The sequence below is a fragment of the Eurosta solidaginis genome, chromosome 3 (genome assembly GCF_040869045.1).
Source record: "Eurosta solidaginis isolate ZX-2024a chromosome 3, ASM4086904v1, whole genome shotgun sequence".
In the NCBI taxonomy this organism is placed as follows: Eukaryota; Metazoa; Arthropoda; class Insecta; order Diptera; family Tephritidae; genus Eurosta; species Eurosta solidaginis.
Window position 1 is genome coordinate 50,237,463 of NC_090321.1, and position 19,547 is coordinate 50,257,009.

Genomic DNA, 19,547 nt, shown 5'->3' on the forward strand with positions numbered 1-19,547 from the left:
TCTTCAAAACACTAGGAAGGTCGTTAATGAACAACAGGAACAAAATCGGACCAAGATGGCTGCCTTGAGGAACACCAGAAGTTACGTTTATGAACCTAGACCGACAATTATTAAATATAACTGTTTGTTTTCTTTCCTTCACATAAGAAGAAACCCAAGAAAGAAACAAAGGAGGAAATCCTAACCGATCAAGTTTGAGGAAAAGTATAGAATGAGAAACTTTAATAAATGCCTTACTAAAATCCGTATAAATAACATCAACTTCACAATTAGTCTTAAAACTGTTGGATACAAAGGTTGTAAACTCGAGCAAGTTGGACACCGTGAAATGAATATGGGAAATCTAGTTATTTATTACCGATAAGGAGTACATCACATTTAGACATGCCCTTATCTTTATTTAATACAAAATAGATAATCTACGTGTTTACATATGTCCCATGCCTAGAAACTACAGTCAGATTTTCCACTTCCTCTTTTATTTCGTGCCTCCATGTAAAGGTGACACCCTAGAGATTGTTCTAGGTGAAGGAGCAAAATCGGAATTTCTACTATTTCGGGCTTAATTACCCATTAACGAACAAAAAATTATATAGGGAATCTAGTTATTACTTTGGCATAAGTCCATCGAATTACAAAAACAAAATACATGGAATTTTTATTTATGGCGGCATGTATTTCCCCCGCCACCAACTTGTATAGTTCAAATATGTTAAGGCCCACAAATCACACACAGAAGATTGGGCATTGCGCATGAAAACAAAATATCAGCCGTTTTTTATGGGCAATTCATACGTCATTTTGCTTTAGCTCTTGTTTTATCTCTCTTTCTTTCATTCGCTCAAGCGGTGAACTGTGACGTAGATGCGCAGAACGAAGCAATTTTTAACTCGTGAATGCGCAATCTGGGTAGGTGATTTGTGGTTAAGGGCCAATTAATGGTGACTTATAACCATGAATCCATAACCAGATAAAACAGTTCATCGAACCTACCTTATGGAAATCAATGTAATCGATTAATGGTGCCACACCATAACGCTAAAGGGCCCATTACTGATACTTAGCATAGACTTGACTTGTCTTGAGAACTGTCACTTACAGTTCTGTTAAATGAACATTGCATGTGACTGATTACCCAAAACTTAGCAACACTTTACTTGACTTAGAAGTTTGTTGAATTTTGATTTTCTATGTAAGTTCTAAGTGACGTTTACATTTTGAGATGCCATTTGTTTGTTTCCATTTATTTTGACATTTTGTCCTACAAATTGACATTTATTGATTATGATGCCAGATTGTATGCGCTAAGTGGAGTATAATCGTGGCTAAGTTGCCAAGTTTACGCCAAGTCAAGTCAAGTCTATGCTAAATATCAGTAATGGGCCCTTAACGCCATAACCATACCATAGCCAACCAATTGGTTTTTGGTTTCTCGCTATATCCCCAACCTAAAAAATTTTAAGTTGATGAATTTAATAACATTTTGTAGATTTTATTCATTGTTTTGGATATATTTTGACTAATGGACTTATTTTTTGTGGAATATGTTTGTAATTGTTTGCGTTTTCTTAATTTTTATGAAATTTTCAAAATTTTTAGGTTAAGACACCATTAATCGTTCACATTGGAGATGGTTATGGACATGGGTATGGTTACGACTATGGCGTGAGGGTTAAAGGGCCAATTAAACTTCCTTAACCCTAACGCCATAGTCGTAACAATACCCATATCCATAACCATCTCCAATGTGATCGATTAATGGTGCCTTAATATAAAAATCGTGAAAATTTCATAAAAATGAAGAAAAAAAATTACAAACGTATTCCACAAAAAATAAATCTCTTAGTCATAACGTGTGCAACACAATGAATATAATCTACAAAAAGTTATTAAATTCACCATCTCAAATATTTTTAAGTTATGGATATTGCGAGAAACCAAAAACCAATTGGTTTGCTATGATGTGGTTATGACGTTAGCGTTATGGTATGGCACCATGAATCGATTACATTGATTTCCATAAGTAGGTTCGATCAGCTGTTTTATCTGGTTATGGTTTTATGGTTATAAGTCACCATTAATTGCACCTTTTTGAAGTTTTATTGGCCCTTTATTGCGATAAGGAATTCTTTTTTCCGAACACTGATTTGGTAATATTCACAGCTGATTCAACACAAACAAGAAGCTAATGTCAGCACTGCGCAATGCTATTAAATAATTGAAATTAATGTCGTGTCCCCATAAGTGACACAAAAACAAAGTAAAACATTAAACACACATATTGCAGGGAAAAAATAATAAAATTTAATAGTTTAAGTAAAAAAAATCTGTAGCTGGTAGTGAATTCAGAAAAGAAATTCAAAAATGTCAGCCGAACAGATAAAGGAAGAGCAAGCTGATGTCAAAGATTTTATGGGCGCTGATTCAACACCCTTATTGAGAGCAACTAAACAACTGGAAGATGATAAAGAATCAGCTGCGCCAACCACATCTGGTGCAGCAGAAAATACCAAAGGAAAGGAACTAACCACAAAGGAGGCATATTTCTCCAGTCTTAATGAATGGGTTTGTAGAAAAGAAACTGATTTTGTTGTATTCTTATACAATCATAGTAAGAGCTACTAAAACTTTGCCCACAGGTGAAACAAGCCAATGTATCACAAAATGCAATGGCACTCTTTCCATGGTACTTAATGAGTAGCTATCCGCAAATATTTCAAAATCAACAGAGTTGGCAATACGGTACACCGGGTGGTAGCACAATACCGCATATGAATACGCAAATGCCAGGCAATAATGTAGGTGGCAATTTCAATGCTACTGACGCCAATGGGCTTGTTGGCGGTGGTGCACCTGGACGTGTACTTGATCAATATCGTATAATGGGTGAACAAATGCAAATGGAGTTAATACAACGTACAGGCGGTTATGAATATGCTCTAGCACCATTTTGGAAACGTGTTGTTGCTGAAATAATTGATATGGTTATTTTGTTGCTACTCAAAATAGTCGTTACATTTACGGTAATGAACTTATTTGATTTGGATTTGGGCTTTGATCTCGACAAAGAAGTGCTGCGTAAAGCTATTGAAGATGATGATTATACAAGTTTTTTCGCAGTGTCTATGGATTTTTTAGCTTTTTCTTCAGACCTTATAATGCTGGAAATACTAACGAAAATAATTGTTTGCTTCTACGAGGCTATATGGACCGCAGCTTATAATGGTGCTACACCAGGCAAAGCGGCAATGCATATACGTATACAATACGTAGAAGCAGTTTATCCCTTACCAGCAGCTGCACGGGAAGAAATGCCACAATTACCGCCATTAGTTAGACAATTTCCAGGCGTACAAATACAACGCATGCCAATTAATGCATTACTTTATCCAGCTGAGGTGCCATCATTTCAACGCGCTTTTGTGCGTGCGCTTGCAAAGAATATGATAATGACACTATTTTTTCCGATGTGTTTTATTATGATTTTCTTTAAAAATAATCGTACAGCATACGATGTAGTCACTAAAACAATAGTTGTGGAGGCAAATCCAAACCCTGTATTTCGACGTCCACAGGTGCAACAGTAAATAAGGCCATGATATAAATTGAAAACTTTATTTTCTATATATTTAGCCTTTAGGGTGTTGGTATATGGTTTGTTTTGTTGTGTTACCAGTTGTTTTTTTTTATTTTTATTTTATTACATAATGATTAATGCTTTCTATTAATCTATATATTTACATATTTATTTGAAATGTATAAGTACTAACTTTCTGTAATAAAAGTCCCTTGAAATTAGATTATCCTGTTAACAAAAATAGTTATTTATTCATGACTCCCTTCAAATTTGTAAAATTTTGTTGAACAAATTTTTTACTTTACATTTACATTTTTAAGTGTATGTGCCACAATATTACCTTTGCCAGGCACATGTAGTGCTGCACCTTTATAACAAGCAATTAGCTCCTCATTGGTCTTTAAATCAGGCGCACACGTTTCGAAAACTTTCTTTTTTGGATTCAACTGTGCATCTGGCTGACGCGTATAGCCTTCACAATGTACCAAATCGCCAGGAGCTGCACCTGCCGGTGGACTCAACACTTCAACTTTGTCTGGCGAAGATGCACACATAACCATAGCTTCAGATGTGACACCACGCATTTTTGCTGGCTTTAAATTGCACAGCACCACAACTAAGCGATTACGCATTTGTTCTAAAGGTACGTATTTAACTAAACCAGAAACAACAGTACGTGGTTGTGCTTCACCACAATCAATTTTTTCCAAATATAAACTATCTGCATCTGGATGACGGTCTACTTCGATAATTTTGCCTACACGCATATCAAGCCGACCAACATCTACTGGTAATTCGACAGCGCCATTAACAGCATTGCCGGTATTAATTGGCTTTTCTTTCTTCGGTTTTTTTTCTTTTGGCGCTTTTTCGTTTTCAATCGCTGGCGCAACTGGTGATGCTGAAGTTGATGTTGCCGCTGTATTAGAGTTCAAGCCTGAGCTTGCCTCCGTGCATAAACCGCGTGTGCTCGGTAACGAAATTTGTTTCTTGCCATGAGCAAGTTCTAGGGCAATGAGTTGCTGCTTCGCTGTTTCAACTTGCTGCTTTAAAAGAAAGTTTTCCTGTTGCACTTGTTTCTTTTTCCTGGCAAACAATTCGCCACGCATCACCGCCAGCTGCAAGGTTAGAAGATTTTGTATATTATACACAGTAGCGGTGCATGGTTGAAGATCTAATTACCTCAGCAGCGATAGACTTGATAATAGCTTCATTGCGTTTGTTGTTAGCTACAATCAATTCCAGCGTAGACATAATTGGTTTCTGGTTTAACTGTCGAGCTGATATGAAGAAAAATTAATTTGCTAGAATGCGCATTGCCATGTGAAGTTTATTGTGAATAAAATAAGCTGTTTTGCATTGTAAATTTTACCAAGTAGCGCAACTAACAGCTGATCGGTGAAAATTCGCACATTCACACGCACAGTTCTCGACACAGTTTCAAAACAAAACTTTAGATTATTTAATTCAAATTTTAAAGTGAGATAGTCCTTACAAATTTATGTATACAGAATATATATGGCATTTTTGTTGTTATTAAAACAATAGGTATATTTATATTAAAGCTTTTATCTTTTTTTTTTTAAATCTCCGAACACCATTCCTTCATTATATGACATTCGACTGCCTAGTCCACAGTCTTCCACTCTATTCGCAACATAACCTCTACTTAAGCTGCCAAACTATATAGTAAACAATGCTGTTTTGTGTCACACCCACTGTCAAATGCTCAAAAGGCTAGAGATAGGAATGGGGTAAAGAACAAATGGCAATTACCCGTTAAATTGGTTATATATGGTAAAAATGGGTAAATACCCAAATATTTACCCAAAGGAAGGGTTAAAATAATTTTTTGGAAAATATGGGAAAGAAACACACAAATTCAATCCAAACTGTACCTAATTTGTCCTATATTGGTGGTCAGTTATCCATTACGCTATTGGTTGAATTAGTTTTAATCTGTAATCCAGCGTGTTTCAAAAATATTTAGCCAATAATGCATGCCGTTGCAAAAATTTAAGTTTACCCAGTAAACATTTTAAGACAAACAAGTAAGGAAGGCTAAGTTCGGATGTAACCGAACATTATATACTCAGTTGAGAGCTATGGAGACAAAATAAGAAAAATCACCATGTAGGAAAATGAACCTAGGGTAACCCTGGAATGTGGTTGTATGACATGTGTATCAAATGGAAGGTATTAAAAAGTATTTTAAGATAAAGTAGGCCATAGTTCTATGGATGGACGCCTTTGAGGGATATCGCCATAAAGGTGGACCAGGGCTGACTCTAGAATTTGTTCGTACGATGTAGGTATCAAATTAATGGTGGTAATGAGTATTTTAAAAGGGAGTGATCCTTAGTTCTATAGGTGGACGCCTTTTCGAGATATCGCCATAAAGGTGGGCCAGGGGTGACTCTAGAATGTGCTTGTACGATATCGGCATCAAATGAAAGGTGTTAATGAGCATTTTAAAAGGGAATGGGCCTGAGTTCTATAGGTGAACGCCTTTTCGAGATATCGGCATAAAGGTGGAACAGCGGTGACTCTAGAATGTGTTTGTACGAAAAGGGCATCAAATGAAAGGTGTTAATGAGCATTTTAAAAGGGAATGGGCTTTAGTTCTATAGGTGAATGCCTTTTCGAGATATCGCTATAAAGGTGGACCTGGGGTGACTCTAGAATATATTTGTACGATATGGGTGTCAAATTAAAGGTGTTAATGAGTATTTTAAAAGGGAGTGATCCTTAGTTCCATAGGTGGACGCCGTTTCGAGATATTGCCATAAAGGTGGACCAGGGGTGACTCTAGAATGTGTTGTACGATATGGGAATCAAATGAAAGGTGTTACTGAGCATTTTAAGAGGGAGTGGGCATTAGGTCTATAGGTGGACGCCTTTTCGAGATATCGCATTAGGGTGGGCCAGGGGTAACTCTAGAATGTTTGTACGATATGGGTATCAAACGAAAGGTGTTACTGAGCATTTTAAGAGGGAGTAGGCATTAGGTCTATAGGTGGACGCCTTTTCGAGATATCGCCATTAGGGTGGGCCAGGGGTGACTCTAGAATGTGTTTGTACGATATGGGTATCAAATTAATGGTGGTAATTAGTATTTTAAAAGGGAGTAATCCTTAGTTCTATAGGTGGACGCCTTTTCGAGATATCGCCATAAAGGTGGACCAAGGGTGACTCTAGAATTTTTGTACGATATAGGTATCAAACGAAAGGTGTTACTGAGCATTTTATGAGGAAGTAGGCATTAGGTCTATAGGTGGACGCCTTTTCGAGATATCGCCATTAGGGTGGGCCAGGGGTGACTCTATAATGTGTTTGTACGATATGGGTATCAAATGAAAGGTGGTAATGAGTATTTTAAAAGGGAGTAATCCTTAGTTCTATAGGTGGACGCCTTTTCGAGATATCGCCATTAGGGTGGGCCAGGGGTGACTCTAGAATGTGTTTGTACGATATCGGTATCAAATTAAAGGCATTAATGAGGGTTTTAAAAGCGAGTGGCCCTTAGATATATATCAGAATGCGTTTTCGCGATATGGACCAAAATGTGGACCAGGGTGATCCAGAAAATCATCTGGCGGGTACTGCTAATTTATTTATATATGCAATACCACGAACAGTATTCCTGCCAAGATTCCAAATGCTGTTGATTTCGCCCCGTAGAAGTTTTTCATTTTCTTCTACTTAATATGGTAAGTGTCACACCCATTTTACAAAGTTTTTTCTAAAGTTATATTTTGCGTCAATAAACTAATCAAATTACCATGTTTCATCCCGTTTTTCGTATTTGGTATAGAATTATGGCATTTTTTTCATTTTTCGTAATTTTCGATATCGAAAAAGTGGACGTGGTTATAGTCGGATTTCGGCCATTTTTTATACCAAGATAAAGTGAGTTCAGATAAGTACGTGGACTAAGTTTAGTAAAGATATATCGGTTTTTGCTCAAGCTATTGTGTTAACGGCCGAGCGGAAGGACAGACGGTGGATTGTGTATAAAAACTGGGCGTGGCTTCAACCGATTTCGCCCATTTTCAGAGAAAACAGTTACCATCATAGAATCTATGCCCCTACCAAAGTTAAGAAGGATTGGTGAATTTTTGTTCGACTTATGGCATTAAAAGTATTCTAGACAAACTAAATGAAAATAGGCGGAGCCATGCCCATTTGGAAATTTTCTTTTATTTTTGTATTTTGTTGCATCATATCATTACTGGAGTTGAATGTTGACTTAATTTACTTATATACAGTAAAAATATTAAATTTTTTGTTAAAATTTGACTTAAAATTTTTTTTTTTAAAAAAGTGGGCGTGTTCTTCATCCGGTTTTGCTAATTTTTATTTAGCACATATATAGTAATAGTAGTAATGTTCCTGCCAAATTTCATCACGATATCTTCAACGACTGCCAAATTACAGCTTGCAAAACTTTTAAATTACCTTCTTTTAAAAGTGGGCGGTGCCACGCCCATTGTCCAAAATCTTACTAATTTTTTATTCTGCGTCATAGGTTCAACCCATCTACCAAGTTTCATCGCTTTATCCGTCTTTGGCAATAAATTATCGCATTTTTTCGGTTTTTTCGAATATTTAGATATCGAAAAAGTGGGCGTGGTTATAGTCCGATATCGTTCATTTTAAATAGCGATCTGAGATGAGTGCCCAGGAATCTACATACCAAATTTCATCAAGATACCTTAAAATTTACTCAAGTTATCGTGTTAACGGACAGACGGACGGACGGACGGACATGGCTCAATCAAATTTTTTTTCGATACTGATGATTTTGATATATGGAAGTCTATATCTATCTCGATTCTTTTATACCTGTACAACCAACCGTTATCCAATCAAAGTTAATATACTCTGTGAGCTCTCCTCAACTGAGTATAAAAAGAGTCGCCAAAATATGTAAATTGGAGCGTTCACAGTCGGCATGTGCACATTTGAGAGGCCGAAACCAATGTATTTCCTTTCTTGTAATGGTCGTTCTATATGAGCCTCTTAACGTACATCATTTGAGCCTAAATAAGAGCCCGATATAAGTCTTAAAAGGCGTTTAAACAGCTCATATAACAAAGTTTAAAAATTTGTTGCAAACCCACTGGGACGAATATAAATAGTTGATAAATGATAATTTTTGCATGCTAGGTTAAGAACTTTTAGGCCATTAAATAAAAGGCAAACATTTAATTTTCTTTTACCCCCTTACGCGTTTCGACGCTTTTCTGATTCGTAAATTGCCCACTTATTTTAGACCCGTTTCGGATTTTTAAATTATGAGCGCCGTGAGTATGTTTGAGGGGTAGCTTTGTTTGCGTAAATATGTGTACCCTATAAACATTCTCTTACAGTTCTGGAGTTCAATATGGGTCCGAAAAATATCAGCTTCAAAAAATGAGCCAATTTGATGGAATTATGAAAAACTCAGACATTTTTCTGCGACAATTTGTTATAAATAAATCTTTAATTCAACTAATACTTATTATACTCAGTTGAGCATAGCTCACAGAGTATATTAACTTTGATTGGATAACGGTTGGTTGTACATGTATAAAGGAATCGAGATATATATAGACTTCCATATATCAAAATCATCAGTATCGAAAAAAAATTTGATTGAGCCATGTCCGTCCGTCCGTCCGTCCGTTTGTCCGTTAACACGAAAACTTGAGTAAATTTTGAGGTATCTTGATGAAATTTTGTATGTATGTTACTGGGCATTCATCCCAGATCGCTATTTTAAATGAACGATATCGGACTATAAATTAGTAAAATTTTGGACAATGGGCGTGGCACCGCCCGATTTTAAAAGAAGGTAATTTAAAAGTTTTGCAAGCTGTAATTTGACAGTCGTTGAAGATATCATGATGAAATTTGGCAGGAACGTTACTCCTATTACTATATGTATGCTTATACTATGTTCAAACAGAAAAATATATTGAGGCGATTTCGATTTAAATTGAGAGGTGTTCATACAACTCAATTTAGCTCACAAAATAATAATTTGATAGCTGGTTGGCTCATCTCTACAGCAACAACATACATTTGTTCAGGACTGACTGGCAAAATGTGCGTGTTGGTATTAGACGAATGGAATGGAATGAAAACATTAAACTTTGAAATTTTTGTGTGTTGTAAGAAAATGTGTTCAATATTTTGGTTTCATTTTGAGTTTGCCATTTTCTTTTGACAATCCCTACTCCAGTGAAATGGAAAAAATAAAATCAGCTTATGAGAGGAGCCGACCATATAGTTGAGCCATGCGTAACTGACGTTTAAATCTACTCAATAAACACACTTTACAAGGTTGCCTTTGCAGTTTGAAACGATTTATTACGTAATTTTTTTTAAATTGCCAATTTATTATTACAATTTATTATATAATAAATTGCGTAATAAATTGCCCAAATGGTATAAATTGCCAATTTGGTGCGTGTTTGTACATAGTATTAGTAAAAATTAGCAAAATCGGAGAACGACCACGCCGACATAAAAAAAAATTTTTTTCAAGTCAAATTTTAACAAAAAATTTAATATCTTTACAGTATATAAGTAAATTATGTCAACATTCAAATCCAGTAATGATATGGTGCAACAAAATACAAAAATAAAAGAAAATTTCAAAATGGGCGTGGCTCCGCCCTTTTTCATTTAATTTGTCTAGGATACTTTTAATGCCATAAGTCGAAAAAAAATTTACCAATCCTTGTGAAGTTTTGTAGAGGCTTAGATTCTAGGACGATAACTGTTTTCTGTGAAAAAACGGCGTAATCGGTTGAAGCCACGCCCAGTTTTTATACACAGTCGACCGTCTGTCCTTCCGCTCGGCCCTTAACACGATCACTTGAGCAAAAATCGATATATCTTTACTAAACTTAGTTCACGTGCTTATCTGGACTCACTTTATCTTGGTATAAAAAATGGCTGAAATCCGACTTTGACCACGCCCACTTTTTCGATATCGAAAATTACGAAAAATTAAAAAAATTCTATAATTCTATACCAAATATGAAAAAAGGGATGAAACGTGGTAATTGGATTGGTTTATTGACGCAAAATATAAATTTAGAAAAAAACTTTGTAAAATGGGCGTGACACCTACCATATTAAGTAGAAGAAAATGAAAAAGTTCTGCAGGGCGAAATTAAAAGCCCTTGGAATCTTGGCAGGAATACTGTTCGTGGTATTACCAAAGAGAATAAATGCAATAAGAGCCCTCACTCGTTATTTTGTGGCGAGTATCTCGTTGGAAATTGAAAAAATTGATGCCGAATGTTTTCTGAGAGGGACATTTTTAATTGTCTCGCATTTATCCATGCCGTGTAGGCCCCTTGTGCAACTATGATTTTTGGGAAGGGAATTAAATAAATTAATTAAATACAGTCGAAAAATAAACACAAATACCCCACGAAAATGTATAGAAGACATTTATAAACATCTCGCCCAAAAAAAAGTAGCGACTAACTCTCAGTATACATCGAGTAAATTCCAAAAAAATAACGAGTGACGGCTCTTATTGTATTTATACTCTTTGGTCAAACTATTGTGGAACTCAGTGGAACCTGCGTGGAACATACGTTTGACAGTGAATGAAGTGTCAAAATTACCGGGGTTGCTGTCGTGGAAAGCAAAGCAAGTTTTTCTACCCGCTCAAAAGTTCTCCGCGAAAAACAGTTTGAAACCGGGGTCGACTGCAATAAACCGTCCAAAAATGTGGAAAGATAAATGAAAAGACGCGTTATGTCCTGTTATCAATAGTCCAAAGGCGAAAGGGTATTCGACTTATTGGAAGCGAGGCAAAAGCGCGTCTATTAATACCTCCCCCGACGGTTTTGGTCGAGTTTAGCAATCGTCCCCAGTAATAAAGTATCACAATTTGTTAATTAAAATTGTCGAAAACATATGGATTTTAAAGAGAGGTGTAATTAAGGGCTCGTTAGAAAGTAAATAAGGATATTTCTTTGTAATTTTATGATACAAACCTTACGCAGTTTTCGTTAGCAACTACTACACAGCTCGCACATAGACGGCCCATACATGACACAAAAACCATGCGCAAATATAAAACGACGAAATTTATGGAAATGAAAATTTTGACATACACGGCTCAAAAACACTGCGCAATATTCATTTTTAAAATAGCGGAACAAATGAAACATGTGTTTTAATTGTTTAAAAAAGGCACTAATTGTATAAAAAATCACTATTTATTTTCCACAGTGCTGGTAATTCACGGCATAAGTCGAAAAACTCGCACCAGAAGCGTTTATTTTCCATTTAATTGCAAGACCAGCTCAACTCATTGCAGCACTGCGCAATATTCATTTTTCCACTAGCGCAACAAATGAAACATTTGTTCTAATTGTATAAAAAATTATTATGTATTATTGAATTTGTGTGAATTCCTGTTACAAGCTAGAGATGGTCCTTACGCCTTCGATATTAACATTTTTAAACAATAATTACTGCTGTTATATTATCAGGAACCACACGTAAAATATGTAAGATTCACCACACACGAAGAAAAAAGCATGTGCAATATTTGCAGACATGCGTAAATATCAAAATCGTTTTGATTTTAGCTCAGTTCTCTGCGCAAATAGCGCAACCAGTGCACACACCGGGCAAACCCTTGTGCAAAATGGTAATTGGTACAATGATACTTGAGCAGTGTAATTGGCGTAATACACAGTCACGCTCACCTGATAAAAAGCTTTTATTGTTCGTTTTTTGTGTGGATGCTATTTGGCACTGTTGTACTTCTTAGGTCCAAGTAAAGTGTAGTAGCTGTTAGCGAAAACTGTGTAAAATTTTTTTTTGTAAAATTACAAAGAAATATCCTTATTTACTTTCAAATGAGCACTTCATTACATCTCTCCTTAAAATCCTTGGCGCATAATCATAGTCAATATAAAATAGGTTTCAAATTTATTTGCAGCTTTTTGACATAATTTTCTATGAGCTATCTTTCAAAAAAGCTGAAACTAAATTTAAAACCTATTTTATTTTTGCAATGATTATGCGCCCATTCAGGTCGGCCACGATCAAATAGACCAGCTGTCAAGCGAAAAAATCTAAAAATTTTGATTTTCATCAACGCGAAGCCGACAACAAGTACGTGTGAGCACGACTACCACCGCTCGCGCCGATTGCTATCACAAATCACACACACAAGATTGCGCATTGCGTATGTAAACAAAAGATCAGCTGTTTTTTATGGTAAATTTTTACGTCATTTTCCTTTAGCTCTTGTTTTTTCTCTCAAGCAGTCAACTATGACGTAGATACGCAGAACGAACTCGTGAATGCGCAATCTTCTGTGTGTGATTTGTGGATTGCTATGGTAACCACCCGTTGCTATGGTGCCGTTGCCAGCCAGCATAAAGCTGGAGTCATTGGTGCCGTATGTCGTATCGCTGTATCCGTATTCCTAACGTAATCAGCTGTTTATCGTTACGACGGTAAACCAAAACCCAATTGGTTGGCTACGATACGGTTACGACTTTAGCGGCACCAATAATCGATTGCATTGATTCTCATAAGGTTGGTCGAATCAGCTGTTAAAAGGTTACCGATACGGTTACCGATAAAGCACCAATGTCTCCAGCTTAAGTGCTGTTTCCACCATCTCCAGTTAAGTTCGATTTTACCTGGAGGATAGCATCTATCAGAAAGCTTCATTTGACATTTTCTTTTCACCAACGCAGGGCGACCAATCCGCGACCAAATTGATAATTGTGAACATTTCGTGGAACAAATCGCAACAATTTATTGTGAATAAACGAAAAACACCTTAGATTTTTTGCATTATCGATTTAACCGGGGTTGGTTACCTTGTGTTCGTGAAAACCAAAAATGTCAAGTGAAACTATTTGATAGATTGCCTTCCTCCATGTAAAATCTAATTTTACTACGATGGGGCTGGTTTACGCAGCTATAAATTTTTCTACCCAATTGCGTTCTTGTAGGGTTTGTTATTTGTAGCCACATCACAAAACGGGAGAAGAAACATTTGGCATTAGAAACACTGGAATTTTGTTTTTACCTACTACACTTTAAGCAACTCTGCACATGCAGAAATAAACATGTTTGAGATTTGCATTGATTCGTTTGTGTTATTCTGGTTTCTCATATAAAACATTTTAAATAGTGAGAATTGATTTAAAATTTTTTTTCTCCATTTAAAAGTGTGCAATGAAAAGGAATAATATATAAATGCATCGGAGTAAGAATTGTGCTGTGAATTATTGACTGAGCCTTTTTAACGTACGTTCGGAGTGTGAACGAAGGAACAAAGGCAACACAGTTTTAGTGCATTGTGTAGATAAAGGAGACAAAAAAGTGCATATACAGATAGATGATTAATAGCTTTTCTTATATATATATATATACATATATATTAATAAAAAAAGTTAATTCGTTGTGATGTTGTAGCGATAAATCGTGTGCAAAGTGTGTTGAAAAGTCCTTGACCTGAAAAAAAGTGGGAAAATGCGTAAGAGAAGAATGCACATGTTATTTTAATTTTTATTAAGTTGCAAAATATTGCATTTTTTCTCGACTATATTTTATTTTATTGGTAATTTCATTAATACTGCTTTATATGTTCTAATTCAATATGCAAAATTTGCATGCGTTTAGTTTATTTACATCATTTCTGTATGTCGAGTGCATTGACTTTTTGTTTACATAACCAACAACACCAAAAAGCTTTAGAGTAAATTCAACCTAAATGCTGTAGCGAACACCCACACACATTTTCTCATTACATATGTACATATTAATTAATAACTTAAATTGTACTTACTAATACTGCAATTATTTCGTCAGAGCACTCCCATTTGCATGTTTGTTGTTGGGCGTTTGAAATCAGGTCATTCAACTTAATTTGTAACCCACAAACGATCATTACATTTTATACCGTGTTAGCGCAGCGACTACCACGGCACCTTCGCGGCATGAAATCTTGTTTTTATACTCAGCGTGCTTTGCACACAGAGTATATTAACTTTGATTGGATAACGGTTGGTTGTACAGGTATAAAGGAATCGAGATAGATACCTATAGAATTCCATATATCAAAATCATCAGTGTCGAAAAAAATTTTGATTGAGCCATGTCCATCCGACCGTCCGTTCGTCTGTCCGTTAACACGATAACTTGAGTAAATATTGAGATATCTTCACCAAATTTGGTAAACGAGCTTATCTGGACCCAGAATAGATGGTATTGAAAATGAGCGAAATTGGATGTTAACCACGCCCACTTTTTATATATATAACATTTTGGCAACACAAAAAACATGATTATTTAGTAAATAATACACCTAGAATGTTGAAATTTGATGTGTGGACTGATATTGAGACTCTTGATAAACATTTTAAATTCATTTTTTTTAATGGGCGTGGCACCGCCCACTTCTGATAAAATAAATTTTACAAATATTATTAATCATAAATAAAAAATCGTTTAACCTATCGTAACAAAATTCGGCAGAGAGGTTGCCTTTGCTATAAGGAATGCTTTGAAGAAAAAATAACGAAATCGGTTAAGGACCACGCCCACTTTTATATAAAAGATTTTTAAAAGGGTCGCGGACGAATCAGATAAGCTATATTTTTGCAAAAAAGAGCTTTATATCAATAGTATTTCATTTCCCAAGTGCATTTATAACAATAAATAGGAAAAACTTCAAATTAAAAAAAAATGGGCGTGGCACCGCCCCTTTTATGACTAAACAATTTTGTATGTTTCGGGAGCCATAACGCGAAGAAAAAATAACGGATCGTAAAAAAATTGGGTACACAGATTTTCCCTATAGTAGAATTTATTTCCAGTAAAAATGGACGGGATCGGTTAAAGACCACGGCAACATAGATATAAAGCAAGTTTAAAAGGGTCGTAGACTAGAATAATAAGCTATAACTTAGCAAAAACTAGTTTGGAATCAATGATATTTCACTTATCAAGTTTTATTGTAAGAGGAAATGGAGACATTTTTTTTTAAACGGGCGGTGCCACGTGATATGTAGAAAAGTAATTTATCTGAAATGAAATGTACAATTGATTCGCACGCTGAGTATATAATGTTCGGTTATACCCGAACTTAGACACCTTTACTTGTTAGAATTAATTTGCATGTGCCTTTTAATTACTATTCATCTCCCTTCTTACCTCATGTGTCTTACCAATGTATGTATGTATTATTCGTTTATTCATTTAGCAGATATCTATAAAATACCTGTTTTGAATTTTTAACCAAATTTGTTCTTACAATAAAAACAACAAATACCTTACACCTTACGGCAAATGTTGAAAAAAAAAGACGAGTAAATATTGACAATGCTGGACAACTGGTTATAATTTATTACGACCATCATAAAGTATTACCTAACGCTGGGGCCTTCAAGGGCTTATCACAATACCTGTCCTAATTTCCACAGACTAATCTCATCAAAAATCGTAGTACAGAGTTGTACAGAAAAGTTGATATGGTGCAAAACAACGATCAACCAGAGACGTAAATTTATAGAGAATAACTAACGATGGCCAGCAAGAGAAATTTTCAAACTGGCGTTTGGTAATTCACCACATTACCTAATTGAAGATTTACAAAAAAACGCGGTGTTTTTGTTAAAATTTCACAAAAAAAGTCATTAAAAACGTAAATAAAAAGATGATAAAAAAAATTGTAAGGACTACCTTTATATAAATGGACCAAAAAATAGAAGCAAATTTTTCCTTTAATACAGACATAGTCTTGGTGAATTTTGACTAAACAACTTTAACAATAGCTCTTGTAAAAGAGTTTTGGGATTTAAAATTATAAAGGTAGAGCGTGTGTTTAAATTTTAAATAATCAATTAGTTAATCCCATGTACATGGTTTGCCTTAAATCGAAAGACTGCGCTCCACATTTATAGTTTTAAATCCCAAAATTGTTTTACCAGAGCTATTGTTAAAGTTTTTTAGTCAAAATTCAACAACACTATGTCTGTGTTAAAGCAAAAATTGCCTTCTATTTTTTGGTCCATTTATATAAAGGTAGTCCTTAAAATTTTTGTATCATCTTTTTATTTTAAATTTTTTAGTACTGCCTACAAAAAGGCATTTGCAACATTGTGTATTGCTATAGTTAGTTTCACAGCTTTCAGCTATTCAATTTACACATCAAAAAATCGTGCTCTGAGGCAAATGCTTGGGCTGCTATATAATTTTTGCTATTGATAGCGACGTATTTCGTATTTGGAATGGATCAACTATCAAATCTTATTAGCATCTAATAAAAAGTCATATCGCAATTTCAAAATTTTTTTTGATGGGACTTTACTTTGTTATGGACAGCACTGTACTATCTCATATTGGCGTGAGAGCAGTATTACAACTTGGTGAAATGCTTTTTGGATTTAAAATTTTTTTATATTTCATATATTTGAATATTTCTCTGAAAATTTCATGACATGCCGTAGCCTAATGGTAGAGCACTAGGCTCATAGCCCAGACGAACAGGGTTCAAATCATGTCAAAGACAAATGTTAAATTTAATTTTTTTTTTACGGATGCCGAATTTATCAATAGTTAATTGATTTCCTACGCATACTTTGTTTGTATACCAGTTCAATACTGATTCATCATTCGTACAGTGATAGCATATCTATAATAATTGATGGGACAGGATTAGCAATTTTTATTTAATGTAGTATCAGTAGTTGTGGGTGATCGAGCCATAGATTTCCCCCCGTGTGGGGAAAGTTGCGAACACCTGAAAGGACTTGGGCCTTAAAGGCCCAACTCCATGCGCGTCCATTAAACTTTCAGGCGTATGCGACTTTCACAACGATTTTTAGCTGTGTAGATTGAATAGCTAACAAACGAGGTGGAATTCTAAAACGCTGCAACGCCCATGAGGCTATCCATGGAGCTCTGGCTTAACTCAATAAGCATAACATATTCGTGCCGGCAGATTTTAGAAAATTTTAAAGTCTAGTAATAACATAATTTGTTGAGAGAATTACCTCTTGTCTGTGGTGCATCACCACCACTAATAGTTCATTCACCAGAACCCGAGAACCTGAGATTCACTACTTGTTAGGTCATTGCTCCCAAAAATTCACCAAAGAAAATCAAAGTATAAGAGGCTTCATTATAAAGAATAGTAGGTTAAGCGGCTTATAGACGAACGAAAGTCCGAAACTAACTGCCTTGATCGGAATTAACTTGAATATAATCCTCATAGTTAATACACAAGATTTAAGAGAATTAGTGGTATTTTCGCTGGCAACACTGGCGAAAACAACAGAATTCCACCTCGCATCATAACGAAATGAATTCCACCTCGTTTGTCAGCTACTTAATTTGCAGAGCTGAAAATCGTGGTGAAATTCGCATACGCCTGAAAGTCTAAAAGAATCGTGGTGAAAGTCGCGTACGCCTAAAAGTATGCAAGGACGTGCATTGAGTTGTCATGAAGGTATGGCCTAGTATTCTAAATATTTCGACAATAGTGGGTTAAGCGGCTGATAGACGAACGAAAGTCCGAAATTAACTGCCTAGATCGGAATTAACTTGAAGATAATCCCCATAGTTAATTCACAAGATTTAAGAGAATTAGTGAACTTTTCGCTGACAACACTGGCGAACACAACAGAATTCCACCTCGCACCATAACAAGAGAATTCCACCTCATTTGTCAGCTACTTAATTTGCACAGCTGAAAATCGTGGTGAAATTCGCATACGCCTGGAAGTCTAAAAGAATCGTGGTGAAAGTTGTGTACGCCTAAAAGTATGCAAGGACGTGCTTTCAGTTGGGCATGAAGGTATGGCCTAATCTTCTAAATATTGCGACTTTTGCGCTACGTAGCTCAAATTTTTTGATCAAACATTGCTCTGTCACCGGGTTGTAAACTATATTTCAGGTTTCAAGTCTCTAGATATCCAGGAAGTTAGTTAAAAATCGAGTGCAAGATTCCCAATTTATAACTAGTTTTCTCAATATCTCGATCCATGTGCCACCTAGCGGATCTTTTTTGATAAGATATTGCATTGTCACCAGGTTCTGACGTACGGCTCAAGTTTCATATCTCCAGCTCACCGGGAAGTTACTCAAAAATTGATTGCAAGATTCCCCTCGCTTTTCAAGGATTTGTAGCTATCTCACATAGCGCGCCACCTAGCGGAATTTTCTTTTCTGTAAATTGTATTGTCATCAAGCCTCGACCTGTGTACCAGGTTTCAAATCTCTAGGTCACCGGGAAGTTAGTTAAAAATGAATTGAAAGTTTCCCAAATCAAAATTAATTTTCTTAATATCTCGATCCATGCGCCACCTAGCGATTTTTTGGATAAAATATTGCATTTTCACCGGGTTCTGACTCACGACCCAAGTTTCAAGTCTCTAGCTCACCGGGAAGTTACTTAAAAATCCATCACAAGATTCCCTGCGTTTTTTCAGGGATTTTCGTTTATATCGATTCGTCTTCCACGTGGCGGCATTTTGTTCTCCACGAGTGGTAGTGCCATCGACTCGCTAAGTATGTACTAAGTTTCAAGTCTCTGTATCACCGAGAAGATTGTTAAAAGTCGATCGCAAAATTTCTTTTTTAAAATTAATTTTCTGTATATCTCGATAAGTGCGCCACCTAGCGGATTTTTTTCACTTGCGTTGTAATGTCCCTCAGATCTGAACTATGTTCTAAGTATCAAGTGTCTAGCTCAACGGAAAGTTATCGAAAAAGACATTTCCGTGGGTCAAAAATTCGTATTGGAAATGAGGGGACAAACATGAAAGGGACTTAATTAATAGTTAGTTAAATTGTGGTTATTCTATCAAAATAATATTTATCTAGCGTTGGAATTGATGAATTTTATGCCAAATTTTCCCAATTACCTACCCGCGGTTTGATGCTTTACTGATTCCCACTACTCGTTCTCGTTGGCGGGTCTCTTTAG

The 19,547-nt window shown here is 35.7% G+C and overlaps 3 protein-coding genes across 11 annotated transcripts in view; 2 read left to right on the forward strand and 1 right to left on the reverse strand.

The window, feature by feature from the left end:
* Positions 1 to 2,163: 2,163 nt before the first annotated feature.
* LOC137243694 (uncharacterized) lies at positions 2,164 to 3,800 on the forward strand. The gene is made up of 2 exons (XM_067771655.1): positions 2,164 to 2,565; positions 2,640 to 3,800. Exons 1-2 carry the CDS (start codon positions 2,365 to 2,367, stop codon positions 3,585 to 3,587), a joined length of 1,149 nt encoding a protein of 382 aa, XP_067627756.1. The 5' UTR covers positions 2,164 to 2,364; the 3' UTR covers positions 3,588 to 3,800.
* On the reverse strand, positions 3,796 to 4,945 carry AIMP1 (aaRS-interacting multifunctional protein 1). The gene is made up of 2 exons (XM_067771656.1): positions 4,760 to 4,945; positions 3,796 to 4,695 (listed from the first exon to the last, which is right to left on the reverse strand). Exons 1-2 carry the CDS (start codon positions 4,829 to 4,831, stop codon positions 3,874 to 3,876), a joined length of 894 nt encoding a protein of 297 aa, XP_067627757.1. The 5' UTR covers positions 4,832 to 4,945; the 3' UTR covers positions 3,796 to 3,873.
* An 8,752-nt stretch (positions 4,946 to 13,697) lies between these two features.
* Positions 13,698 to 19,547, forward strand: part of Dark (Death-associated APAF1-related killer) — a 56,024-nt gene continuing 50,174 nt past the window's right edge. For 2 of the 9 annotated variants that reach the window (XM_067771658.1, XM_067771660.1), the window contains exons 1-2: positions 13,698 to 13,939; positions 14,033 to 14,093. Coding sequence is in view for 3 of the 9 variants with exons in the window: in XM_067771660.1 (XP_067627761.1) it covers positions 14,090 to 14,093 (4 nt within the window). In the remaining 6 variants the exon portion in view is untranslated. Of the gene's footprint in view, positions 14,178 to 19,547 lie in introns of all 9 variants that reach the window. The other 7 variants (XM_067771659.1, XM_067771661.1, XR_010950586.1 and 4 more) reach the window with 4 other exon arrangements.